The sequence below is a fragment of the Anoplophora glabripennis genome, unplaced genomic scaffold (assembly GCF_000390285.2).
Source record: "Anoplophora glabripennis isolate ALB-LARVAE unplaced genomic scaffold, Agla_2.0 scaffold183, whole genome shotgun sequence".
In the NCBI taxonomy this organism is placed as follows: domain Eukaryota; kingdom Metazoa; phylum Arthropoda; class Insecta; order Coleoptera; family Cerambycidae; genus Anoplophora; species Anoplophora glabripennis.
The window spans coordinates 173,950-201,895 of NW_019416293.1; the positions used below are offsets into that span (position 1 = coordinate 173,950).

At 32.6% G+C, this 27,946-nt stretch overlaps 1 protein-coding gene across 1 annotated transcript; it reads left to right on the top strand.

Moving 5' to 3' along the window:
- Window positions 1-27,942, top strand: LOC108912301. The gene is made up of 6 exons (XM_018717502.2): window positions 1-319; window positions 18,420-18,607; window positions 18,830-19,031; window positions 23,160-23,316; window positions 24,155-24,361; window positions 25,815-27,942. The coding sequence occupies exons 2-6, from the start codon at window positions 18,432-18,434 to the stop codon at window positions 26,009-26,011; spliced, it is 939 nt and encodes a 312-aa protein (XP_018573018.1). The 5' UTR covers window positions 1-319; window positions 18,420-18,431; the 3' UTR covers window positions 26,012-27,942.
- Window positions 27,943-27,946: the final 4 nt, after the last annotated feature.

The following is a 27,946-nucleotide window of genomic DNA, read 5'->3' on the forward strand; positions in this document are numbered from 1 at the left end:
TTGTTTCCACACAGGGACACCGTGCACCAGCTCAGAAGCCGGCTACGTAGCGCGTCGACCTATTCGGCTGTTATCCGCGCCAGTCAACGCTTCGTTAGATAACGCAGTGTCGATCAGGTGGAGCAGGTACCTGAGTTAGGCTAGTTCTTCAAGTGCGTGCCTTCTGTGAGTCATATATGCGTGCGGGTTGTAGGGGTTGGCACTTCTATGAACTTTTTTGTTAGTGTTTGTGCCTCTTTGTTGTAACTTTGGATTTTATCGATGGTGTGAGTAACTTTTTACCGGCTGGATCAGGAGTTGGTTTTGGAACTTGGAAAAGGTAATGTTTACAAAAATATATACTCAATACAGATGAAATTGAAGATATCATACAAAAACTACTCTTAAGAAAGGGTATGCATTGAGAAAACTTTAATGGTGTAGTAATTCCAAATGAATTTCTTCAATAGTCACTTAACAATAGAAACTTGAGCGAAAACAAACTTTCAAATGGAAAATCTGTGGAAGAACTGGTATTCTACGAATAATATATCTACAGGATGATAAGATTTCCTTCTTTAATTCGTTTATCTGTATTAAATAATTCTTGTGGAGTTTTCCTTCAAATGTTAACTGTACCTATCTAACAATGTCTATGAGTATTTCCAAGAAATAAACGGACATAAGCATCATTTCGATATAATGTCCAATTTATTGGTATTTCAAGTAAACAGATGACACTAATAAAAACCTATGGTCATAGCTATTTTTAAACAATTCGTTAATTTTTAATTAAATTTTCTGCATGCGTTTTATAACAGAAAATACCACTTTAGCCATCGTCTTGCAAGCGAGTTAAAAACAGGCACTTTTGATGTGGTAATACTATCATTCCTGTTTAGATTATTTCTAAAATGTATAAATTGATAATGAATATTCAGTAATATCAGTCGATAAGTGAAACATTTTGTTTATTTGTTATATTCCAGATCTTCCGTACCGACTAGGTTTGTCACTTTGTTTCAAACTACAACGGAGCTCTCAATTCAGATTTTTACACAAAATTCCTATTTGCCGTCTATATAAATGCATTGTTTGTTCGAGAAACCTTAAACTTCTTTCACTTCCTCTACCGAGTCAACAAATTAACCAAATTACGCTGTTTCCGGTAAAAAAATCAGCAGTCCGTGTCTTTCGTTTAAAGGAATTTAAATTGGGGATATTTCTACAAAAGGAAACTCGAAATCAATTTCAATTAGAGGTTCAACTTAAGACAAATAATATGTAAAGCAAGAATTTCAATATCAGCTTTGATTTTTAATTGTATTATTTTAATTTTATATTCCATTCCCATATTTGTTATTCTTGATTTAATACAAGCACAGAACATCTATTTACATATTACTACATATTTTTATAGAGAAATCTACTTACGAATTTATTACAATAACAAATAACCTAGAAAGTGCTAGCAGTAAAGTCCGTTTATGGTAACTGCTGTTTCGGTGATGTAGCAAGCTTCACATATTTATGATTTTATTTATGGTCAGTGGTGGAACACATAGATTTATTAGAGCGTGTCACATTTTGAAATAGGGACGTTCTTTGGCTAATGTGAACTAAGAAAAATATAGTGAACATTACCGACGAAGCATGACTTGAATCCTCAAATACTACAAACATTTACCAGAAGTTGAACCAAGGAAACAAGTGTTAGAGCCTAAGCAAATATGGACTTGTATTACATGAGCAACATATTTAAATATGTATACAGTTACTCTTGCTAAATTATTACGTAGTCCATCTTAACATTTGAGATATTAATTCTTTAATATACACATTTCTTAAGAGAAGTACACTTGAGCCCAACAACTTTCTACTTCCCACTTATCTTTTACCATCCAATTTAATCATGTCTGCAAAAGAAAGTGATCTGTTTAGTATTCATGTTAAACTATTACTACCATACATATAAAAAATTAATATAATCTGTTTAAACATTTAAAAATAAATCGTTATCGCTATTTGGGTACAATCTAGTGTACCTATTACTGCTCAAAATTTCTATTTCATGTTCCTATTGTCTTCGCCTTAGAAAATACATAGTTTATAAAATGAGTGCCTCTAGGATCATGACCGGGCTATTAGACTTGAATAGCGCCGACAGAGCACCATTTTCCCATAACGTAGACAATTACTTGAGAAAATATACAGCCAAACATAGGCAGAACCGAGTTATTTCCGTCATTAAATCTACCCTAAATACATATGTTACCCATATGTTTATAAATAGTACTCGTGCACAAAAAGGGTGTTAGTGTTTCATCGGACTCATTGAGTACATAAAAATAGAACACGATAATGGGAGTTCTGGTCTTCATTCATTAAAATAATGCAAAATAAATTGATTTATTTCTCGTAATACACATGCATTTTTGAGGTTTACAAGATTAATCCATTTTTTTTTTCAATTAATAATACTATTTTCAATTTCACAACGAAATTTTGTACTTGGTTATAAACTAGATGACGTTCTTCACTGACAAACATTTGACTGTAAGGAGTATAATTTGTATTTCAACCCTTCTCTTAGTTATATTTAGAAGTTTTTAATGTACATTTACGTCAATTGTAACCGTATGTAATTGGGGTGGTCTCTGAGTTATTTATTTCTGTGAGAAAGGACGTCTGGCAGAACTTACTTGGAACTTTCCTTCGTCACAACATGTAATAGCTTGAAAAGTTTATTTTAGACTGTATTCACTGTATTATTAAATGAACTAAAAAAATATCAGTTGCTACACATAATTTATCCGGAACTGCGATATATTGTGTATCAAAAACAACGTAGAAGCCAATATTTTTGCAGAATTCAAACAAATTTTCCATTTTCAATATTAAAAAACATCAAATATAAACCTTAACGAACAGTTGTAAATCGTGTTCAATGTTTTAATTAACATTCCTCGTAGTGAAACACGTAGAGCAAAATGCAAATTGTCCGTGTAATATTCCGGGAATTCTGGGTATCACTGTTTCAGGATCGTGGTGCCGAAAGTAAAAATGTTTATTATTTTAGGCACGTATGCGGAATTTTTTATGTGCCTTACTGTTAGTCAGCATGAGGGAACAATGATGACATTCCTTGATTTTATAATGGTGTTATGACTGGTGCTGAAGGCTTGTACGGCTGCATAATTCTCCCATTTTGGCGGCAAAGACCATAAAACAAAATACACTGAAAAAATTGAATATAACGTCTCTGAAGAGATTCAATAGTTTGAGTATTTTTTTTGCTTTACATACCTATAAGGAAAGGTTGTCATACAGTTTACAATAATATGGTCTTAAGGATCCCATACGCTATCATTTTCTTTTCTAGTATTACTTGTTCTGTTTTTCTTGATAGTATTCAATTTTCTACTAAATAATATGCTATAAAAAACCAATCGGATTACTAAAAATCACACGTGAAAATTTCTCACGCAACTTTCTGCCTTTCAGATCGACCTTGCGGTAAGAACGAGGTTTAGAGATATTGTTGTTAATTCAGTGAATCATTGTTTGAATAGCTCCTGTAAATTGTTTAATTTATGGGAAAATATTATTTAAACATTAAACTTGGTGCAGTAGAAATGTTTAAACACTCGGTCCGTTAACCTCGCTGTCAAATCATAACTAGCCCGTTTTCCTTTTAGGAAAGAGAAATTTTAATGAGCGATGTTAATTATAATAAAAATTTGGGACGCGCCAAACCCATCGAAGCCGGCTGACAAAAATTGAATCGGAGTAGATTAGGTAGGGCATCGGTGATCTCACTTTGGATGCCACAAAAACTGTTCTAAAGAATAATGAAGAGGTCGTATTAAATTAATTAATAAATCGTCAGCGTTATCAGTAATCTTCTGTGGACACTTTGGATTAGATTTAAAAAAAGTACAATTGTTCTTAAATTAATTAACAACTTTAGAATTATCAGCTGATAGCATATTTTAAACGTTGAAAATTACTAAACTGTTTCTTGGGGTTCCCATTTTTATATGGTCATAAAAGTAAACTGTAAACATAATAATATAATTAGCAATATGTAATTGAAACTAGTACTAGAAGCAAACAGTCACTTGCAAGAAAAAAGTTTAAAGACCTCTGAAATAATCCATTTCTATTAAAATGCAGTTTTGTAAGCTGCCTGCATACCAGGATTTTGTCACTAACTAGGAAAACCCCCATGCAGGTAACTTGCTTAATAGAAATTCCAATATTTTAGCATATGTTTGTATGTTATTAATTTAATTACAATATGTAATGAAATCTGTATCAATCAACTAAAAACCTTCTATATTTTATTTTCCCCTTAAATCTTGTATATTTCTTAGATTTTTATATAATTTTCACTCAGTATGCTAGACTTTTCAGAATTAAAGTTTCTAAAGAGTCAAACATTATGTATAATAGTAGCTGTTTTTTTTTTTTGTTTAATTTTACAACTATGACCTATGACAAGCAACGAAAGCTTCTCATATATAAATTCGTACATTAGAGATATTATTATTGTTATGCTTATGTGTTTATCGTATCGTTATATTGGCAGTGCAAATATAATTTATTTGTTTTCGATAAGAGTATGAAATAATTTTAGGTCATACCAATATTTATAAAGTTCGAAAGCTTTAAATCTCAATGAGAGTTTATGCCTGGTCTATTGTAATTTGAATAAAACACGTGCATAGTATAAACCTACAATTTTTATTACAAATTGATGACATACATGGTCGTGACTAACAACAAATAAACAACATAACTGACGTATTTGTTGTTAAACGCAGCTTCAACCAACGTCTTATATTTACGCCTGTTGAGAGTTAATATTTTAATCAGTCCCTATACCTTCAGATAGCACAACATTTACATTCATCAGAACATGGTTATTGTTGCTTTTCCTTTGTTGTTTACCGCTATTTTTATTCCCAGAAACCTCTGTAGCAGTACACAGGGTAAAATTATTTATATTTACATGCATTGTAATACATTAATACTATTACCAATTGCATTGATGTTTTTCTATAACTTATTCTTTCTATGTACGAGCGTAAGATATCCGTGAGCGTGGTTTCTAAGCCAGTCTAGACTTCACCGTAACAGGTAAAAGAGGCACCGAACCAAGAAAGACAGGATCTACGATCATTTGTTACAATAACTGTAAAATCCCTTAGGGCTGGGCTATTGTGATGTGTACATACCAGAATGCCACCATTATCTGCTATTTATTTGTTAAATACGGAGCTTGAGAGGTTTAAAAGATTTAGGTGTTGTAATATTTACTCGTGTAATATAGCACAGTCTCAGATAAGGTACAAAATCAAAGACGGACTTTCATATAGTTTGGTTCTTTGTTGTTAAGTATGTTTCCAATTTTTTACTTAGAATACACTGCTAATGACATTAAATAACCCGAATCTCCTTCTAGTTCTCCAGATCCAAATCTTGTTGAATATTTTTATAGAGAGCTAGCCTCGATATGTATCAATGGATGGAGTTGAGAAGAGGAAAAATATCAGTTCTTCGAGAAAATATATATTTTTTATCGTTCGATACACTTAAGTATCTGTCACCTTTATGTGTACAGGGATTAAGTTTGAAATGTGTTGTATAAACTCACACCTCGTCGGTTTTTCCTTCCCGATAATTTCTGATGCGTCGATAACGTCTCGAAAACCTATTTGAGTAAAACATTTAATGACTATAGGCGTAGATAAGACAAACAAGTTGATAAATGTCACTGCTTTGATATCAGAAAATTATTTTCGTAGTTCGAACTGCAGTAGGATACTTATTTATTGATTTTTAGATAAGAACTTGAAGGTATTTATTAGGTATTTACCCCAAAAACAAACAGAAATTATCAAATGTGTACCTTGGAGCAGTTTATAGCGATGAAAACATAGTTTGGAAGTATTAAGCTACGTGCACACCTGTTAAAAAAATGTTTCACTGAACTTATTCAACTGGATCTTTGGAATTCACAAACTGTGAACCCAGGAAACGTTGGGAATGTACGTAATTACTTTAAAACGTATACACAAACTCGGAAATTACCAGTTTTTAGTGCTGCTATAACTGAGTGCACACCGTCGGGGTTCGAGATATGGTTTCTTGGTCAGTCTGTACCCACCCAATGGTTCCAAGCGGTCTTTGACCGCGAGATCGCGATGAATGAACGCTCGAGGGTAGAGTCCATGGTCGTACCGTCCCAATTTTGCAAAATTGTTAAATTAGTTCCAACATTAGTCGGAGAAGAGTCGGTCTTTTCTATTTTACCCGCAGATCATTGATTTCTAATGACTGGACAACGCACAAAGTCATTGACTGGTGTAACAAAAGTAGATAATAGAAGTGGGGCCATAGCGATAAAGTCAGTATCAGCTAGTCACGTTGAAAGTATTTATGACTGGCATCATTTGATAACACATAACAGTTTTCTTGTATGTGAATTCCAAATTTCTAAAAAAAATCGTAGTGGTTACTCTGTAACATAAAACGAAGCGTTTTAAAGTAACTAATGTTGGAATAAATGACAAACATCTTTAATTAAGCCACTTACCAAATTCAGAATTACTATGATTTTATTTGTCATTTTCTGCGAATCTCTACCTGCATGTATACACAAAATATTTTCTTACAATAAAATACAAACATCTATAGAGATATTTTAGAAAATATGTTTTCTTTTTGTAATCTTTCGTGCTTTTAAAATCATTTCAAAGATCGCCCCTTAAGTTTGCCTACGTACTTAATCAACACCCGGTGTTTTCATAGAAAATTATTATTGTCACAGAGAAAGTGTAATGCAAAAATGGTAACTAATGTGGAATATATTAAAATTCAATAAAAAGAAACAAACAAAATAAGTAATAAAAGGAGTAGGATTATATGATTAAAGTAATTATTATGAAATAATTAGTTTCTTATTAAAAAAAATTATACAGGTAAATATTTTTCCATTAGCTAAAATGAAGAGGAAATATTGTGGAAGGAGCTCCCAAATTAAATTAGAAAAAACAAGCACTTTATTAAATTGCTTCTTAACTTAGCAGACTTAATATTTTTAATGTGTATTTCCACTTCAAATTAATTTGCTTTGAATTGATTGTTCATGTTGCTCAATGTTTACTTTGAGTAAATAAAACAATCTAACAATAATGATTTTGTTTACAGTGTAACATTTTTCGTTTAAAAACACTCGATGTGCACGTAGTTTAATTTCATGTAAGTATTTGAACAAATCTGTTTTATAGATTTGGGACACGTCAACAGTCATTTTACTTTCCCTACTTGAAAGTTTTCAAAGCTTCCCTCATTCCTGCATTGAATGATGCAGGTAATTTAATATAGTGTGTAAAGATTCAAAATTTTCGCCGACGTTCCGAATTTTTTTGTAAAAAAGCACGAAATGTGTTGATCAACTTAGCCCTACCCAATTTTTAAGCATAGCAATGCCTCTGTGTAGATTCAAGGTAAAGTAACCCTTCCAGCCAATATCCTTGTTCCAAACAATTTGCAAGGAGCCATTGTGCTTTCATGAAACGCGGATTTCGACAACCCATCCATTGTTTCAGTTCATCAACTAACTCTAAGTGAACCAGTGATGACGTAACTCTAGCCAAGTTATATTTTTCCGTTACCGTAACAACGTAAAATAAATGCCAGGCATCACGTTTCATGCACAATGGTCTGTGTGCAGCGGATAGTTGGGGACACCGTCTAGTTGGATTTGCAAAATGTAGTCTGGTTCGCTTCGTGATATATTAATAACAGTAACGAGGCTGGGGCAATTTCTAAAACGACTTTGGCCGTATATGCGTATGGCAAGTCGTAAAAAATTAGTGAAAATCGCTTGCAAATCGATTCAATTTCGCTAAAGCTTTAGAAAACAAATATTTGATGTTTTTATCAATTTAAGTACCTTTAAGTTAGGTTTGTATTTCTATGTGCTCCAGGCAGTAAGCGAGTATTATATTTAAAACATATTACATTCAAAACATGCCTTAAAAGAGCTATAATAATCCTATGTGACAGTTTACTGATTATACCTTTCAATCAATTAAGATTTTCCCAGATACATTTTAATAATAATAATTATATGTGTACGCGATGAAGAACATCTTCTATCACGTTTACCTCTACATTTTTATTTGAAAATAACAGGATAAAAGATTCGATCCCCTTGACATTTTAGTGTCTATTAAAAGTGGTTTCCTTGATGACTTGCAGTTGGAAAGACACTTACCAACTCCGATTGTATGGAGTCGATGCTTTAAACAATCACTGAGCTTTCGAAATCGTAAACAAAAGTTTCCACCACGTTAAATATTCTCGGAGATATCCACAGCAAATTATCAGGAAATTGCACGAAAGGAAACTTCGATTTTTCCTGTAAATAACACAACAGTTTCCTTCCTCCAATACGTAATTTTTGTGGTCACGGGAAATCGACGAAGCAGGTGTACGTCTGGATGGAAGATTCTATTTATCCTTCATTAAACACAGATTTTCTTCCTTGCTCTTACTAATTTATTTAATAGACTTACACGCGGTTTGTATTTTATTTTACACGTGACCGAGTATTGGTTTTTTTCATGAAAGAATGTAGCACCGATAAATTATTCTTATAAAAACCCTATAACCTAGGAAACTATGTTGAGATATCAGAATTAATTATTGAACAATGTCTGATATCAATTTTGTCGAGATATAAAATGCATATTCCGTTATCTACAACGGTTTTTAATGAATGGCAATAACCGGCAGCTATTTAAAAACTTCTTAGAGCATTATGATCTGTGAAAAAGGAATCAGTATTATAATTTGTTTAGTATTGCTTTAATAAATTACCAGTTTACCATATCTTTATTATTAAGTAAGTATAACCATAATTTTGGTTTATTTTTCCACGGATTCGGTATCGTAATGAACCAGTATTTTTCAACAATCTTTCTAAGAATCAAATCGTCACCTTTTGACAATATAAGCTTTGTCGAAGAACGGTTAGCAACATCAGAAACACTCAAGAACATGCGCTTTATTAAAATAACGTTCGAAGAACAAATTTATTTTATTGACTAAACATAGATCCAAATAACAATCTCGTCTCTTTCTTGTACAAACCGGACGAATTTCTCTCGTCTCTGTTTATTTCCATGCGAAACTTAACCAAGTGTTTTTTAGTACACCGCTAAAACGCTCCGCAATTAAACAAATTTAAACGGTTAATTGACCACTTTGCGAAGAAATGTTCGACTTTTCCTCGCCTATTAGCTATACTTTTTTTCAACGAGTAGATGCGAATTGCGTAGCGTACAGCTGTACAATAATTTTTTATTTATTTACACCATTAATCATCGTTTATCGCCGCTGAATATGACGTCTTCAGTGGGTGGAAATGGTGACTAAGCAGTCCGTATCACGTCGATCTTTTCAGCAATTAAATACATCTTATTTTAATTAGCAACTATTGAACTGGTAAACATTTCCTTAAATATCAGGCAGTGCTATGTAGACTGTTCATACTGAGGCCGAAACAGCAATTTGTGGACTTTGGTCATAGCCTCTATCTACTACCTACTACATATTAAACTTTTTTGTACCCAAACTGTATCAGGAGATCTCCCAAAACAATATAGAGGTGACAGAATCTGGCTGTTTGTTTTCGTAATTTGTATAGAAATAATTAATGCAAATAAAAACGTGTTAAATCAGATAATAACAAGTTTTTTTAATGAGACACATTGTAATATTAGGAAGGTCATGGTGAGCTCAGTCGATGAGTCACTCGTACTGGGTGTTTATTACAGGGAAATGCTCGAAAGAAAAAACTGAAAGAAGACTTGATAAGTCATAGAGGAAGTAAGGCTACACATTAAATTAATTGTTTATGAGCAAATAATTACAGTAAACGCTTGGAATTGTATTGTGTATTGTTTTTAATTTGCCTTTTCAAGGTGGTAACAGCCATTTCCTCGACTGCCTTGGGTTTCTTGAAGCTGCTTCATCTTTGTAAAAGAACGATAAACTATATGTCATAACTACTACTATTAGACTGTTGTAAATTGAATCATAATCTCCCTACAGTTGTACACATCTACTCATAGTACGTAATTAATTTATAGAATAGGAAATTGACAGGTTCTGAATTGAGAAATATGTTTTAATTTTATAAAAATGTGTTTTGAATAAAATAACACTTCCTACTGCAAAATATTCATTTTTAAAATATTGGCTTCAACGATGATTTTCTTGTTTAAAGTAAACCAAAATTTCTATCTGTAACAGGACAAAGATAGCATTGCTGGAAAACATTTGGTGACACATTTTTTCAAATAATTCATGTCTTGATATAATTTTTAAAATTTTATGAACCTATTATGCAAAAAAATTACTACAGTATTTAAACTATACTGAAAATTATAGTAAGGTACTTCTGTAGTTTTTCTCACTGTACTCGAATAAATTTTGTATCGGATAATTCATAATTTTATGTTTTAACGTTAGATTCACCCTGTACATTAAAAACAAAAGATTCTATTTAAATAAAGCGCAACTTTAAAATTGCAGTGTCGATGGACGTGAATGTGGTTCAGGAATTTGAATGTCAAACTAAATAAAGCTACTGCTTAATAATGCTTATGAACAGTTAATTAGAACAATAAGACATATTGGGTGACTGGATTTATTAATATTAATGTTAGTATTTTATCGTCGTGGATCAAAATTAAGAAGCGGGCTTACCTAGAGACGTTTGTGATTACTTAAATGAATAATTCGTGAGATTCGAATTGTCTGCAAGATTCATTTCATGTTTTTTGCATTGAGTAACGGTCTATTTTTGAGAGTTCCCTAACCTAACTGGTTTCTTCAAAACTATACCAAACGTTTAGAAAGACAGTCCAAAATTGTATTGCCACATATATTTCACAATTCCAGGTGGCGTATTAATGGTATCTTATCTATTTGAGTTTTAAATATGCAATGAATGACACGTAGCAGCGTTTCAATCTTTCTATACAACAGTTGGTCTGATACTAGATAGTATCTTCGCCTATATAATATACAATTAGTATGTAAATATTTGTAACTGTAAATTCCAAGTAGTAATTAAGATACTTAACAGGTCGTTGGGCGGGGATAAAATGGACTGAAATTAATATGAAAATCTTGTAATGTATATACGGTATAGCCATGATAAGATGTCTTGAATTAAATTATTCAATTACCTCTGCGAGCAGATTTGAAAGTATAATTTATACGTTTTTAGAAATGCATCTAAAAGACCAATTTTTTTCATCCATGTAAAACAATGAGTTCTTGTATAATCACCTACATGCTTCAGAGGGTACATGTAATAAGTAATTAGTGTTTTTCCAACATAAGCACATTTGTAGAAACACATATTGTCGTACAACTGACATACTCGAAATAATTAGAACAAAAGTCTTGTTAGTTTTTGAGCGACAAGGAATTTCGATAGCTGCATATCTTTAGTAGATTGCATAATTCTATTATCTGGTAGTTGTACAAGCGTTGCACAATGCTTGAAGTGATATGGAGCGTCATAATGCAACGACTACATTCCTTAGTATTTTAAATATTAGTTGACATACCTCGAAAATGACAATTCATTACAGTTTTTTTTTAATTCTACACTTACATTTTGCTTAATAAAAAATTGTAACTAGTACATCCAACAATAAAATTTGAATAAATAATAAAATAATTATTAAAACGAGTTCTAATATGCGTTTTCAAATAATTTGATGGGCTAAAAGTGTTAATAGGCAGCTATCTCTTGCTAGTTTACACTTTTATGCTTGTAAATCAATGGGATCTGCTTGCAAACTTAATAAATTATACAAAGAAACTAATAAAATTACTTCCTTCTCGTGTTTAAAAACTTTCGCAATGTTTTGCAGCCCAAAAACGCAAATTAAATAACAAATTAATAAATAAATCATATAGTTTACTCAGAATTAGTTGGAAGCTTTTAAATTTCGTTCTCATGACTCATCATCCTGTCACAACAATTTGTTAGTTGATTTCGTGGAATATGTTTTTCTAAGCCGTCGTTAGATTCTGTAAACAGCGTTCTGGCTATGTCTTGGATGTGACAAAAAACACACGTGTTATTCGGGGTAATGAAATTAATTTGCGCGTACATTAGTATCTAAGGATTCTATGCGGTAATGACATAATCAAGAAGAGTTATTCAAAACCAGAACTGGAATAGATATAAATAGAAGTGAACTTGTTTGCGGTAGAGTCTTTCTTCTTATTCTTTTAAGCTTTAAATGTTCGGGTTGCTGTGACAACGAATTTATTACAACTGCACATTTTGGGATTGTGTAACTTTGGGATCTGACAATAACTGGTATGAAAAACCAGTCTCGCGACAGCATGCTTTGGCTCTTTTGATATTGGGTCATGAACCTCTAGTAACATTAATTTCACCACACTTTTGAAATGGACCGAAAAAGTTGCACGACTCAAGAGAAAAACAAATATTTGTAGGTTATTCCTTCCCTAGTAGCAAACTATAAATATACTGATTCAATAACTATCACAGGTTATTAAATGATTCGTTGGTTAATTCCCGACCACGAACAAATCGGATTTGTTGGCCCGAGATATGGCAGAGCCCATCCGATTCAATCAATAATGAAATTTGGTGCATTAGTGCTAGTTGGTATAATTGCAGTTGCGTGCTCTACGCTGTTTATTGTATCGACGATACATGAAATTTACTTAAAATGTCATTGTAAACGAACAACTATATCAGATTTTTTGGTCATTGTTCTTTTAACCTACTAATCTTCAGTAGTTCCTTGTGAAATTCTTAACCCTATTGCATACAATTTACTTTAAATGTGTGACACTATTTTATTTTAACAGTACGTTACTCGTATGGAGGTACACATACATAATGGATTGTGTTAGTCTGCTTGAAATCAAAATTACGAAATTGACTTTTTATTATTCAAATCCGGGAACATTTATTCGTATTTCTTTAAACTGTGTTAAAAATGGTAAGCATAGAATTAATATTCGACGATAAAGCTATTATTTTCGTGACTTAGACGTTTTTATATAGACTCTTACGTATACAAAGCAAACAATATAATTCTATTCTTTTTTTTTGACGTAGTAGTGTTCCCATGAGAAGCTAAGATAGAACTCTGCAGTTCCTCCTACCCACTTACCATGAAATTCCAAGGGTTTTATAACCCAGCGAGTATAGAAAATTGCACACCACAACGCGAAAAAAATATCGTGAGAACTTTAAATTGTTTTCCATGTATACAATTACAGAAGAATTTGCATCTGGTTACCTGATTTTTGACGCGAAGGATTCTTCACCCAATTTCACAAGACCTCCGTGAAAATTGAGACTCGTGATTTCTCGGAGCCGTATTTAATATCTCTGCTCAAAAATTTGATACTTTCTGCGGACGACCAAGTATTAAGATGACAATAATTAATTAGTAAAATCATATAAAACATTTGCCGGATGTTTACTATTCATTTCACGACGACCAGGAGGGAAATACAGCTCCAATTTACTGGTGCTACGAGTACATTGTTTTGTATGTTTGCAATCTGTATCGCGAACAGGTGTTACCGTAATTAAAACCATAATTTCTCGGACAAGATTATTTATTAAATTAAATACATGTATTGCTTTTCACGATTACAGTTAACAACGGTACGGAGTTTAAAGATTTTTTGATATATGTAAGCTGCTGTTCATATGGCAGATTTGCTGTAATCTTACGTAATGATGAACATAAATAATAAAGAGATATATATCAAGGCTTATTATCAATCTAAAATTGGAGCATTTGAGCACAGGCAGTAAATTAAGCCTATTTTTTCCGACAAAGACGATCCATCTTAAAATAAAACGAGTGTCTTAATAGAATACATTTATTAAAGCTTTGGGTAATTGAAGGCTTAATATTTTCAAATATTTGTTTAAGGCGATATGCATATGAGGAATAAGATGGTTTTAGTTATATTATCCGGTATTTATAAAGTATTTATCTACTTTCTGTGGCCCTTAAATGATCGATAACCACGTTGAGGCAACAATCTAGCTTGAAATAGCAAGATTTAGGTTTTTGAAAACATTAGATATTTATTATGGTATATTATACTTAGTATGTATCATTATTTCTGAGAATATTATGTTAGTACCTAGCTAAAGGTTGTACAAATATATATTTTTTTATTGGAAGAATCTAAATTTAAAATTTAATTGGCTCTGATAAATTTGCCCAATTGAATCACTTCCTATGTACAAAAAAGGCTAAAATTGAACGGAAAGAAGCAATTACAACAAAAACTGAAGTTACTTTCTCTTTAGGAACCAGCGTTCTTACATTAAAACGTTTTTAAATTATCGAATAATGTTTCTTTTCCTTCTAACCTTGACCTATCCGACTTTTATAAGGCAAAAAAGAAACCCATTGTTTTCACCAGTTATCGAGGTTACTATTGCATCTAAATTTATAGCAGTTTTGCCTCGGAAAACCAGTTTATAGTGTTATAACCTGCATTGAAGTGGATCATGTACATTTCATGCCATCGGTAAGACCTCATGTCATCTATTCGCACTCGGTAAAGCAGATTTCGAAAAGAAAACAATTCACCACATGGGGACAGTCGGCTAAGCGAGGTTCTTGCGAACCTGCCAGTCTCGTGAGTTCGTTGCCCTACTCTTATATGGCCAACACAGACATAATAGGCATTAAAATAATTCATGTAATTAACTTTTGTGGCTTCATTACGCGACGGATGGAATTCATGAGAGGGATGGGTTTCTTATTCCACTTTGACTGTGTTAAAATTCGCTGGATGCGAGTTCTGGTTCTTGTAATAATATTTGGACGAGATCATTATGCAGAGAAAATACGTACTTTCCCGGGAATAGAAACAAGAAACCAATCTTTGAATACGCCTCAGCAGTGCGAGACATTTGATTTTTATACCTGGAAAGCCTGGAGTTATCAGTGGGTTTCATAGATTTGGATATGATTTGGATATTTTCAAATCAATGAGCTTGTATAAGCAGTATCTCAATGAACTGAAATATTACTAGCACACTGAAAAATGCCTGCGGATGTTAAAAATATCAGATTATATTTGTAAATATTCAGTACAGTTTTTTTTACAGTAAATTGTTTCAAAGTTATACCTTCATTTTTGCACTACACTAAGTTCTTTCTGTTGTAGATTTTTATGGCACTCCAAAAATATCTAACTTTGACATTTCATGCGTTTGCTGTTCTTTTGTTTAAAAATAAATAGGGTACACAAAAATCAAGGCGTGCTGTGCCCTTGAGTTAAACTTTGAGAGCAGAATACATTCCTCTGCTACATTGTGTAACTATGGCCTGCCTTTTACTGTTTTAAATTGTATCACAGGGTGTATTTGCGAGCTGTAGTTCTAAAGATATCATTGCTCATGTAATTTTATATTAAACGTCCTATTCGTAATTTAGAAACCCAGAGATGAAATGTTGCAAGGTGCCTTATTTTTGTCCACCAGTTTATATTGTAGATGTCAATCCTGTACAATTTTATTGAACCGGTAAAAGTAATAAAATACACAGCTTAGATTTTAATTAGAGATAAACCTGATATATCTGAACGTATTCCACAAGTTACTAGTATAAATTTCTGCTTCATATTTATAATTAACCGTTTAGATTGTCATTTTAGATAATCGTTTCATTAAAAATCAATTTCCTAATACCACTTTATAAAAGGGTATATTTTGGACACTAAGCATTTACATTTCTTTCAAAATATTTTTTCTTATCGCTTTGCATTCAAATATACTTCAGTATATTTCTAAAAAACCTTTCTTTCCATTGAGTGGTATCAAAAGATGCTGATGAGAAAGTTCCGATGATGAATTTCGCGTTATGAACGAGGTGTACTTTCGTTTTCACCCACAAAATACCGTTAAGGGCGTGAACGGTTCGACTGATATTTTTTATGCTCATTAACCATCTTCCTCCCGTCACGTTATTGACCAAAAAAGTCGAACATTGTCACACCACACTGGCTACGTTCAAAATGTCAACGTTAATGCCTCATGAGAGTGAGTACACATTTATACAGAGAATATTTTGGTATTTATTAATTCCTTACATTGTCTCTATATTGCCGTATCATTTGACATTTTACTGAATATAATTACCTAAAATTAAGGAAGGGGAAGAAGAATTTCAACAATTAGTATTAATCACCATTTGCTGTATTTATGTATGCTAAGGTGTACCCGTTATAATCCTATCCACTCTCTCTTGGCCAATATTTCGAGGAAGAATTAGAATTTCGCTTAATCTTGCGTCAAGCAACATAAATATGGATTAGCAAACTTTTTTTTAGATGTAATAGTTGCATGGGCGATAGTTTCGAGCCCGTAAAACCTTTTAAGCTTTAAAAACCTTTATGGAGCGTATTGGATACATTGTTTTCGGACTGTAATTAATTGTGAGGATGATTTTTTGTGCGGTGAGCTCTGCGTGCGACATAATTGACAATAAACGGAAAAAAATCGTTTCATTCATGTCGACAATGAAATTATTTCGAACCTCACCAGTGACATTTGTAATTAATTCAACGCAGTTAATAACAGACATGTTTTTTCCTACTAACGATAGCGCTACTGGTTTTTATGAACGCGCTAGATTGATAAGTGGAAGATGCGTCGACTAATTGAATCTACTGGATGTTTTCGAGATAGGTATTACTTTTTGGGGATCGTATTTATTTCCACATTTTTTTTTCATTGCAATATTTTCTCTATAGCGGTTTTTATAATTTGTATTTACGTTTTCCTAGTATCAACTCTGCAACTTCCATTATACAATTTAATTACAGCTACAAGGGAAACCTTTTTGCTTCAATACAGCCAGATTTATAAAGACAAATTCTAGCTGTGGTAGGAGCTAGTTTATCTCTGGTCGCTTAACTCGGTGGATTTGTTCAACTTTTGCGAAGGTACACCTTAAAGTCCGTATTGTTATAAATGCAGTTCCGAACGTCGGTATTCTAAAACGATTTTAATTTAGATTACACGCGTTTATCTTCAATCGGCTCACTCGTGACAGCCTAGAAAGTTGGAGAGAGATATATTTAATCCGCGAAATGTCAGTGTCATGAGCAGACAAATAATTTACTTTCGTCGTCTTTCGACGAAGTTGGGAAAGGTTCTGTCAGATTTAATATTTCCTGTTTCGAAACTGTTTGTTAAGGTATTTACATCGGATTTGCTCGTCGTTTTCTTTTTTCGATGAGAATACATACTTTTATATCACGCAGAAAATATCAGATACGGTATTGTTTTAGATAAAGAACATATTTGCAGGAACAAAAAATATTAAATATAATGTATAATTAATACTATTTTTTTATAATTGTTATTTATGTATGAAAGCACTAAAACATATTTATTCGAAATGGTCTGCCAGAGTATGTTCTACGAGCATTCAGTGAATAATTTGAGTAGTAAAGATGTAGTAATCACTTAATTACAAACTAACAAGCCTTCGCACTGAATTGACCTTGTTCCACATTTCGCGAACTGCTTGTCAATCCATGGACTCACTGTTAATTGTTTCATTTGCAAGCCACCAACATCAAACTGCTAATTGTCAGAACCAATCGAGATTTGTTTTAGAACCGAACAGAATCAGGTATATTTCCCAATTATAAAAAAATGTCGTACAGAAAACTGAACTACTACTTCATTAAACTCAAACGACACATCCTACGCAGACATCCATTAACCTTAACGAAACGTAAAGCGATTTTCCATGTGAATAGATTACCCAGTTGCGTAATTGGTGGTAACACATCCAAACGAATTGGAGAGCAAACAGACTAAACAACCTGTCTTGCGAATGCGACCATAAATAATAGTGGATTGCGAATAGCGTATCGACCGAGCGTGATAAATGGGCCCAATTTCGGACGGTTTGTTGTGTTTTTCGGAATCCTTCGCCAGAAAAAGGACGTTAAGGTAATAACGGCAGCTCGAAACATTCGTGAAAAATGCCTGAGTAACCTGAGTTTTCAACGATTATTGTCTTTTTATTTGATAAATAAAGGTCTTCAACCTTCCATTGACTGTTATCCTTTTGAAAGAGGTTCCTAAATCTTTAATACCTTATAGTTGCAGATATATTTTAAATTAAATCTCTCGAATTCATAGACAGTCCGTATAAGTAAAGAACTTGAATCATAACGTGGATAATATTGAATTTAACCACTCTTTCATAAAATATTCATTTCGCTTAACTAAAACATCCCGTACCACAAATTACCAAGTATAAAATTTAATAATATCGTGCTGAAATGAAAAATTCTTCCCTTTGCAGGGTCTCATCAACATGCAGACGGACTACGCGATTTATACCAGCTCAGCATCCATTCCCATAGACAAGCGCATATCAACGTTGTCGCTGACTTCGAAGCAACACGACAGCGCTGAGTATGCTATAAACAGATTTTCACAGAAGTACGACTCCTATCAGGAGTTTCTCTACAGGAATAACCAGCAGAGGAGGTGGGTTAACTTTAGAAATACGTGTTACAATTTTTTCTCCAGTAAATTTTTTTTAAAACTCATGAGTATAAAAAAGGAATTTGTCTCACAGTTGCAGTTTTGTAGGTTGATTTTTAGTGACTAAACTGAAATTTCAATGTCTAGTGACTATTTTACATTAGTTTGTTTGTTTGAAGTCGACCGAAAAGTGGTGAATTATTTATTGTCTTGTTCTGTGTCTAGGAGGTTGTCTTCCACCGGAGAAGGAAGCGGTGACTCCAGCACGACAGCCTCAGGAAGCAGTTACGGGGAACGTGAGGATGGCAGCGAAGGCCGCGCTGAAAGCGACGAGACTGAGAGAGAGGAGAGGAAGCCTTTGGAAGGACAGATCACGGATTCGGAACGTCAGCAAGTCGAGACGTTCTTCAAGGGACTAAAAACCCAGGTAAGGGACATTTTTTATACCCCCTGATTGGCTCAAATTTTGAAAAAAAATTGACATTTATTTCTTTAACCATTGGAGATGTTTAAGCTGCAATTTCGTTTAATAACTAACTTTGTTACTCATTAAAATGATGTCGATTGCGTTGCGTGTGACACATGTGTCACCGGCAAGTCCAGAAAAGTTATTATTTCTAAATACTGAGATAATAAGTACATCGCAAATAGGATATCCGTTGGAATGATAAAACGTTGTCATGTAACACGTGAAACTTTTGTTCCCTTCTCCAGTGGCACGTTGAGTATATTGTTTCCTGAGAAACGGTGAGGGAGCACGATCTTTGTTATGCGTTTATTCTGTACCTGTACACAATGTTTTTAGACATCAAAATTGAAAGCCATTGTCGGAAATGGAATACGAACAGAATTTTCATTTATTACTGTAAAATCACATCGCATATACAGAGTGAATCTTAAATGCGTACATACTACATATATTTCAAACTGAGGTACAGTTTACCATGTAACTAATAGTTTTTTTTGCAAAAAAATAGGAATAAAAAGAGCGAATTTGAAAAAAATATGCTTGATTTTTCAATACAAAACTTGTGGGGAACCGCTGACTTTATTCTTAAACTCCAACCTCTTAAATGAAGTAGGGAGAACAGAGTTAAATGAATAAGAATTCATTTGAGAGAAACGTCAGAAATTTGTTTGACATCAAAATTAGTAGTTACTAAAAACTGTATTGTTTTAAAAAACATTGCTGTTTACTTTCATTTTAAAAGGTATGTATTTTTAATAAACTCAACCTACCTATTTACTGGAAATTTTTTTACCTAAATTGCAAATGAGTTTTGATCTAGATCTAAGTATATTTTAAATGACCATATCAAGGAAGGTGAAACTTAAAATGCAAATATAGTTGTATCGACAAATTAAAGTTCATAATTTTAAGGTAAAGGTTAATTTGCATAAACATATAACTTTTACCTTGTACACCACCTCTTACGACCATGTGCTACTTTTATTATAAACATTACTATAAAATCTTCAAAATCTAGTAGTTTCTTTCACATATCTACACTATGACTCATTAAAAAAACAGGACACACATGTAAACATGTTTGGTAAGGCACTATTTGAATGAATTTTGTACGAAGAGAAGATGCATTTGCTGAAACCATGGCAATATAGTTAGTAATACGTCGACTACTGTGATTTTTTTACTAAAAATCTGGTTACGTAGGAATCTGGGTTACTTAAAACTACTAGTCTTAAATTTTAACAATTTACAATTTTCAGTTTAAAAATCTAGACGGCACTGTAAATGTCTGAAGATGATGAGAAATTATCTAAATACTGACACTGTCGATTGTAGCTGACAAATAATAAAATCTATTCATTTTAAGCAATCTCAATGTACACAATAATTAAAAATTTCGCCCTTTTTAGAGATCAAACTACTAAGAACCATGTTCTGCAACTTGTAGGACAATTTTCGCCTACTTAAAGTCACCTAAACACAGCTCATAGACTGTTTTAGAGTAATTTCAGTATAATTTAATCTCTTTCAAATAATTAAGTTGAAATAATAAGAGTACTATATAGTGCCTTGATTAAAAACCTTGCGGAAATTAGGATAACACAATTCAGTAAAGGTCAATCATTAGTTAATTGATCTGCCACTAAGGTGTGGTTAGATAAATATTAAATGCCATATTAGGATCGATCTGGCCTTCATTTCAGTGTGGATCCTTGAACTTGTCAGGCCTTATGAAAGAATGATTTTAAAATTATAAGTGATTGGTCAAGGAATTTATAGACAAATATTTGTTTTCTTAAGAAAGCATATAATAGGACAGGAAAAATTTTTTCCTTGTTCGTAATCTGTTTTTTAACTAGCAGAAATGATTTCACAGGGTTTGAAATAATTTAGAGAATTTTGTTCAGAAAAGTAAGATTCGGAACATCGCTCAATGTGAAACACTATTATTCACTAACACAATTTATTTTTGTTCAAACTAGAAAACATCGCATAGCAATTTTCAGTATAATTTAAATACAGCAGTAATTTTTTGCGTACATTGTAAATAATTTCATACAATGTTAAATAAAAATATCGAGACTTGAATCGTTTGAAAAAGTGACATGTAGTGGTCATCAAAATTTAAAATTTTGCAGTAAACAAGAAAGTTGACGCTGACGTCGCTGTTTGAAAATAATTATTCCATACTAGTGGGAAATGTTATGTTTGTGCACAATCAAACTAAAAATCTATCTAAATCTAATGAAACATTTTTTTCAGAAAAGTAAGATTCGGTAAAACATGTTTTTAATTTTTTTTGTGTGGAACTGGATCGCATGTCACTTGGAATAAATTAGGGTTTCATCATTCATCCATCCATAACAATATATACATCATACTTTAAGCGTGTGCCACTGGCACTCCTTTATTTGCCAATCCATTAGGCGTATGTGTTCGGTATCAACGATAAAATATGAGTCACGGTTTGCAGTATCAATAAAATAAAATCATATCGCCCTATATCCTCCCGAATAGAACAGCAGATATTGTTATGGCCGTTGTAAATAATTTCGAGATATAAAAAAATACGTTTTTGTTTCCTTTTGCAACTTTGTATCCCAATGTACTGTTTACAGTATAAATATAGATAGAACAAAGAAATCATTACTGTTGCTGTTCCATGAAGCTTCTGAAAATGCACTTTTATCAAAAAAGTTGGAAAAATATTCTTAATCAAGTCGCTGTATTTTTTTTTTGGGCGACATCCTCAAAGATTTGATTATAAATTTTGAATACTGTTTAAATTTCCCGTGTATACAATTATGTGTTTCATTTTATTTAAAGCTAGCACTGCAGGTGCTGATACAACCTAATTACTATTTATCAATTTATTATCGTTTCTATGACGTTTGCGAAAGTTATGGTGACTGTCAGCAATATTCTAGTTATAGACATTATTTAATCAAATAGATTACGTATTATGCTTAGAGTTAAAGGCTTTTTTCCAAGGATACACGACAATAGAACAGATAAGGTCAATTACTGAGCATAACAAGGCGCATCCTTTATAATAGTTCTGTGACACCATACCTAATTTGGGATTGTCACTAAATAATTTCTTTTATATAAGAAACCTACATAGCTATCCTTTTTTCGTTTTATTACACAATGCATACAAATACGTCCCCACAATGAGCTTTTCTTGCTAATCTCATCTCAAAACGTTAGCTATTATCATATAACGCTGTCCTAGTAGGCGTTGGGGAAACAATGGCATGAAATCCAACTGTTTTATCGCTTTGCGACTTGATCTTCCCCTGACCTCTTGCTAAGCTAAACATAACTCAGGACATACTGGCGTTTTAGGCGTAAGACAAATATCAAATCCTAACTTGCAATTTCAAGTTGGGACACGTCTGCAGAAAAACTGGTAATGGTTATTTTTTTTTAAGGAATAACTGAACAATGTATAAATAAGCCTTCCTGGAAACCGCCAGTATTTGAGATCTAAATCACTTCGCATCTGAATCATTATTTCCAATTTACGTTACAAGCGAGGCTCTGTGGGAAACGGTGTGTACTTTTCCAGAAATTAATTTGCATATATACGATTATGCATGCATGCCGGCGTGTAATGGGAACGAATGCCTCGCAAATTTGTGGAAAGAATTGTGGAGTCGGGAAGTGTGCCTCGTTAAAGGAAACATGGCAAGTAAATTGTGGACGAGTTGCGGAACTCTCGTGTGTAATTCTCGAAATGAATTATGATTCCATAAGAGGCATGGTTTTTTTAAACTTAACCTGCCGGGATTCTAGCGGTTGACTGTTATGGTAATTCTCCGATAGGTATTTAAAAAAATGCATATGTTTGCAGTACTTGTATTTTAATTGATAGTTTACTGGCTTGATATAAATTTAACAGTAGTAGTACGCAGGAAGATATACATTATACTGAAAAAGACTGATTGATAAGATTGTTTCTGTTCACTGTTTCAATCTTTTCTTGTATTTTTCAATGACCTTGAAACATTTTTGTGCTTTTGTGTTTCGTCTTTGTTTTCTATTAATGTTTGGGGTTTGGTACTTTATTTCTGTGATTTCCAGATATACGTCAGTGGATCTCTGGCAAATCTGTACACCAGGACTCCCGCTGATGTGGAGTGGCAGTTGAAATATACGGGAATTCCGGTTGTTATCCTAGACGTGGGCGAATCTCGAGCCAGAGACAAAAGGCGGATACAGATCGCTTTGGCAGAGAGAGGTGAGCCATATAAAACGATATTTATTAAGTTCTCTATAGTGGCTATTGTTGTGTCAGTAGAAAATGGCCTCTTCAAGGACAAAGCTCACTAGAAGGACCAAAGCTCCTTAAAAAATAATAATAGTGTTGAAAAAAGTCAAAGCTTAACATAAAATTTTTCATTAATTATTCAGTTAAAAAATTACATGTTTTATACTTTAATTGTGGAATTGTTGTTACTGTAAACATTCGATACGTTTCGATGTAAAATGTCAAGGGTAGCGGATGTGATGAAAATTTTGCAGCCCCTCTAAAATATCAGGTATTATGTAAATGTAAACACTACGTACGTTTGATAATTAAATGGGAGAGCGCTTTTAAATTAAGGATTACGTTTAATTAAATTCTGTTCAGGGACGCCTAAAATGAAAATATTTAGTAAATGAACTTTTTTCAAAGAGGAACGAAAGCTTTGAAAATAAATAATCACGTAAAATTCTGTGAAATTAATTAGGTACGTATAAACTCTTTGTTTGGATGGAAATTTTCACAGAACACCATGAAAATGACTTTTTAATTATAATTTACATAAATATTTCAGTACAGAATTGAGGAAGAAGTGTTTATAAAACAATTAATACACTTCTAACTGGCTTTTCTACATAGAAAAAATATGTTTGTCCCTTAAAAGCATTTTTACTATACATAATAGAATATGGATGAGCTAGATAGAACGTTTTACGTACTTCACGGTGAAATTTCCATATCATGTCTCCCGCCGAACTTTGCGCGATAAATCGAGAACTTTTTATCATGTAATTTGTATTTTAATAACTTCTGAGAATTTATCTATCCCCAGGGACCTGCTTCATGCTCTGGAGAGACACGATCGACAATTTATCCTCATATAAAGTAGATGGACCCGCCTTCCACACAATGCGCTATTCATCCGATCACACAATGCAAGTGGGCTTCAGTTTCGATACCACCCAGCACGCAAACGAAATGTGGACACATATCGAACGTCTGGTATCCTGCCCGGAGAATATTTCGCTGTCGACTCCAGGTAAGATATTAAAGTCGTTTATTATTCACGTATCAAAGACAGTCGCGTAACAATCAAGGGAAGCATTCAGAGATAAGATCATTCTCTTATTTCTGTCCTGTTGTACATCATTTTAACTAACTTAGAATAACTATTCAGTGTTCAAATTAATACAAAAATGTCAAATAAACTATGCCTCACCAAGATATTCAGTAGTGAATGTTATAAAAATTCGAATTTTGAATACTTACAATGTTTTAAACTTTGTTACCATCAGTGTTTTTAAAATGTTAAAAGCTTCATGCAAAGTAGTGAAAATTCCAGGAAGAGCAATTAATTGCTTGTATCTAAACCTACTTTCGTAATTCATACATTAGCATAACATGAGGTTACATAGTCGAATGCTCGACGGAATGCAAATTGTTCTTTGAGGTTCTCAAGACAAATCACCGCGTTTTAATATTCCATACCCGCACCAGTAAACAAATCATAGAGGTGACTCAGTAAGAAATATTCATTTACTTAGAAGAAATAACACGGTTTTAACCTTAGATCCGAATTAAATGCCGACTCGAATAAAGACGACGTGGAAATTTGTTGATTAATTAATTTATGATTAATAGTTCATCTACACGTGTCGACTTTATTGCATATGTATGATTACACTGATTGAAAATATCACGGAAAAAAAATTCGTAGTCGTAGCTCGGATAAGCGTTTGGTTTGAATTCTGATATTCTGATATATTTTTAAACAGTATTACACTTGAAAGTTTGAAACATCTAATTGAACTTATTTGCGCAATAATTACATTGAATTTTCTTAATTAACAGATTAGGCACCTTTTTCATTATAATATTTTCAAAAGATTCGAGTTTTTTACATATTAATTTGACATGGAATGCACCAAAGAATCGGTTGAATGTAAATTCGCTTCCGTACATTTTTCGCTGAAACAACAAGTAATTATCCTGGACAAAGAATGCACAACAAGCATTTGTTTTATAAATATAAAGTGTTATCTTTGTTGCAACAATTTTGTGTCGTTTAATAACGATTTGCCTCTGCAGTTTTGTTACAAAGTGACTGTTCAGCTCTACTGATAATAGAAATGATTATCCATGGCATATAGAAAGACTAGTAAATTCTGTCTGGATTAAAATTTTTATATAACGGACATCATCGTTGTGGTGCTGTAATATTTTTAATTTATTGTTAAAATTAATCAGGGTTTCTTTCGTGTGTCAAAATAAAAAATACTTTAGGGAGAAATTGAAGCAATATCCCCTTACTAAAATTTAAAATTGATTTTTTTTCCATTACATTCACAACTTCATCAATTGTACTCATTTTATGGTTTGTACAGAATAACCTCGAAATATCTGGAAAACGCGTCTTTCAGGAGCTCACACTTTAACCTTTTTTCTTATTATTTAGTCATGAAAATATTAATGAATGATTTCTACCTTTTCAGGTAAGAAGAAAAAGAAGAAAGAAAAGAAACTGCCGAAGCCGCCACCCCTGCCCCCAAAGAGCCACATATCGCAGCCCTGCTGCTTCCAGCACATAACCTCCGTGGACAGGGACGACACCACACGGTTCTACTCGCTGAAAGAGCTGCTGCCTCCCACACCGGTAAATCCACGGTTGCATCAACTCCATGAAGTCTAACTGAGCCTGACTGAGTTGTATGTTGCGTCGCCAGGCGACCGAATGTGACTGAAAGACATTTTCTAATTATATTTAATGTGTACATGTGTAATCTTAATTATTATATGTGTCGTTTAAGTATATTAACTGTGGGCACCCCGTTCACGACTTAATTAGTGCTCTTGCATTAAGTACTTCATTACTATGAGGAGTAAACGTAGGTTATTGTAGGAAAAGAGCACAAGAAAATTTCCATAATATCAAAAGTACGAAGCAAACAACTCGGATAAGAGATAATTCATTTGAAAGATATGAGAAAGCCGCAAATCGTTGATTGAAGGACGTTATCATTTATTCAAACGTTTCCGGATATTTTTCTTCGAATAATTTGATAAAAGTAATATATTTTGAGGTGCAATAACACTTACACCATAGGCGTCATGCATTCACAATGATTTTACCTTCAAACATTTCAATAAACTGAAAGTGACGTTTTTATTTATAAGCGATAATACTTGGAACCTTTGCATCGAACTTGAAACTTAAATAGATATAAAACATATCTTTTCGACTTATTTTACTGTCAAATATTTCTTTTAATTATGCTGATAAAATGTCTGGAAACTACGAAAAAAAATATGGTGAGTATACAAAAAAACTAGCTTTCATCTTTGACCAATGAAGTTAAACATACTGATTCCAATATGCAGACGTATAAAAATCATAAACTAGTCCTTAGCTTCAAAAGTTTTAAGACCTAACCTTAAAAATTCCTATCTTTTTACTTTCTAAGACTGAGGGCAGGAGGAAATATTTATTAAAATACCTGTAGAATACTTAAGAATAACAGTTTTCAATTAATTTTTATGAAAAATTTACTGAAATTGAAAATCAGTAGATGTTGAACACGGAGTAGCAAAACAGTAGACCAAATGTGTCAGTAGATCTGAAAAAAATCAGTAGATCTACTCCTAATCCTCCCTTCTGAAGTTTTTATGAACAAAATAAAAATATTGCTGTTGGAACTAACACTGAGCAGTTATTGACCTCCGTTGTTCATCTGGGGTGCCCCCACTTTTATAAAACTTATCGTTGTGGACCAAAATCTACATATATTCTTACTTATCAAAAGAAATGTCTTTAAATGTAACCTAAATATGTTAGGATCCCAATTCCAACACCTAACCAATTTCTTACATTTATCAGTATTGTTCCAGATAAATCATGAAGCATACTGAATATAATACAAATTGTATGTATTCTCATTCTCACAAACATAAAAATTACAGTTTGTAATGTATCATATAAGACTGTTCTTCTCAGAAAATCTTGCATCTGTTACAACCGCTAAAGACGAGATGCCATAATTTTGAAAAAATATTAGAATTAGAAGTCACAAATATCTTTGTTAGTTGTTAGCACAGTCTGTGTTACTATAACTGTGTGTCTGTGTGTCACAAGTACTATTTTAAATAAGAATTTTAGCAGTATTTAAAGTTCAAAATTACTATTTTACGTATGTTGTTGGTTTACTATTTAAAGTCTTGTAGAAATTAGTGGAAATAAAAAATCCAGGTATTTATTTATTCACTGAAGAGTAGGGGTAGAAAACTTTGTATGTATTTACAATTATCATTACGAAAATATGCTATGATTTAATCTCTATTATCAAAAATAGGTTTTTAAAATTAATCTGTGATATATCAATTAATTAAAATGGATTTTAAAAATATATAAAACGGTAGATTTATGGATATAATATCTTAAATTCACATGTTATAAGTGTGCTATTACTCAAATCATATTGAATAATAACAGTAGGATACACCTAGGATGGATATAAGTAGTCTGTGTAGAAGATTAAACTATTTTTGTTTTATTATTGTTATGAAACACTTGTCGCACTAGAGGCTTCAAGATGTCTATTTCTAATAAATAAATAATTAGAAACTTGGT

Coding starts and splice junctions, on each gene's coding strand:
- LOC108912301 (XM_018717502.2), top strand. CDS start 18,432: ATGCAGACGGACTACGCGATTTATACCAGCTCAGCATCCATTCCCATA. Junction 18,608..18,829: donor AGGAATAACCAGCAGAGGAG/GTGGGTTAACTT, acceptor TTCTGTGTCTAG/GAGGTTGTCTTCCACCGGAG. Junction 24,362..25,814: donor TATTTCGCTGTCGACTCCAG/GTAAGATATTAA, acceptor CTACCTTTTCAG/GTAAGAAGAAAAAGAAGAAA.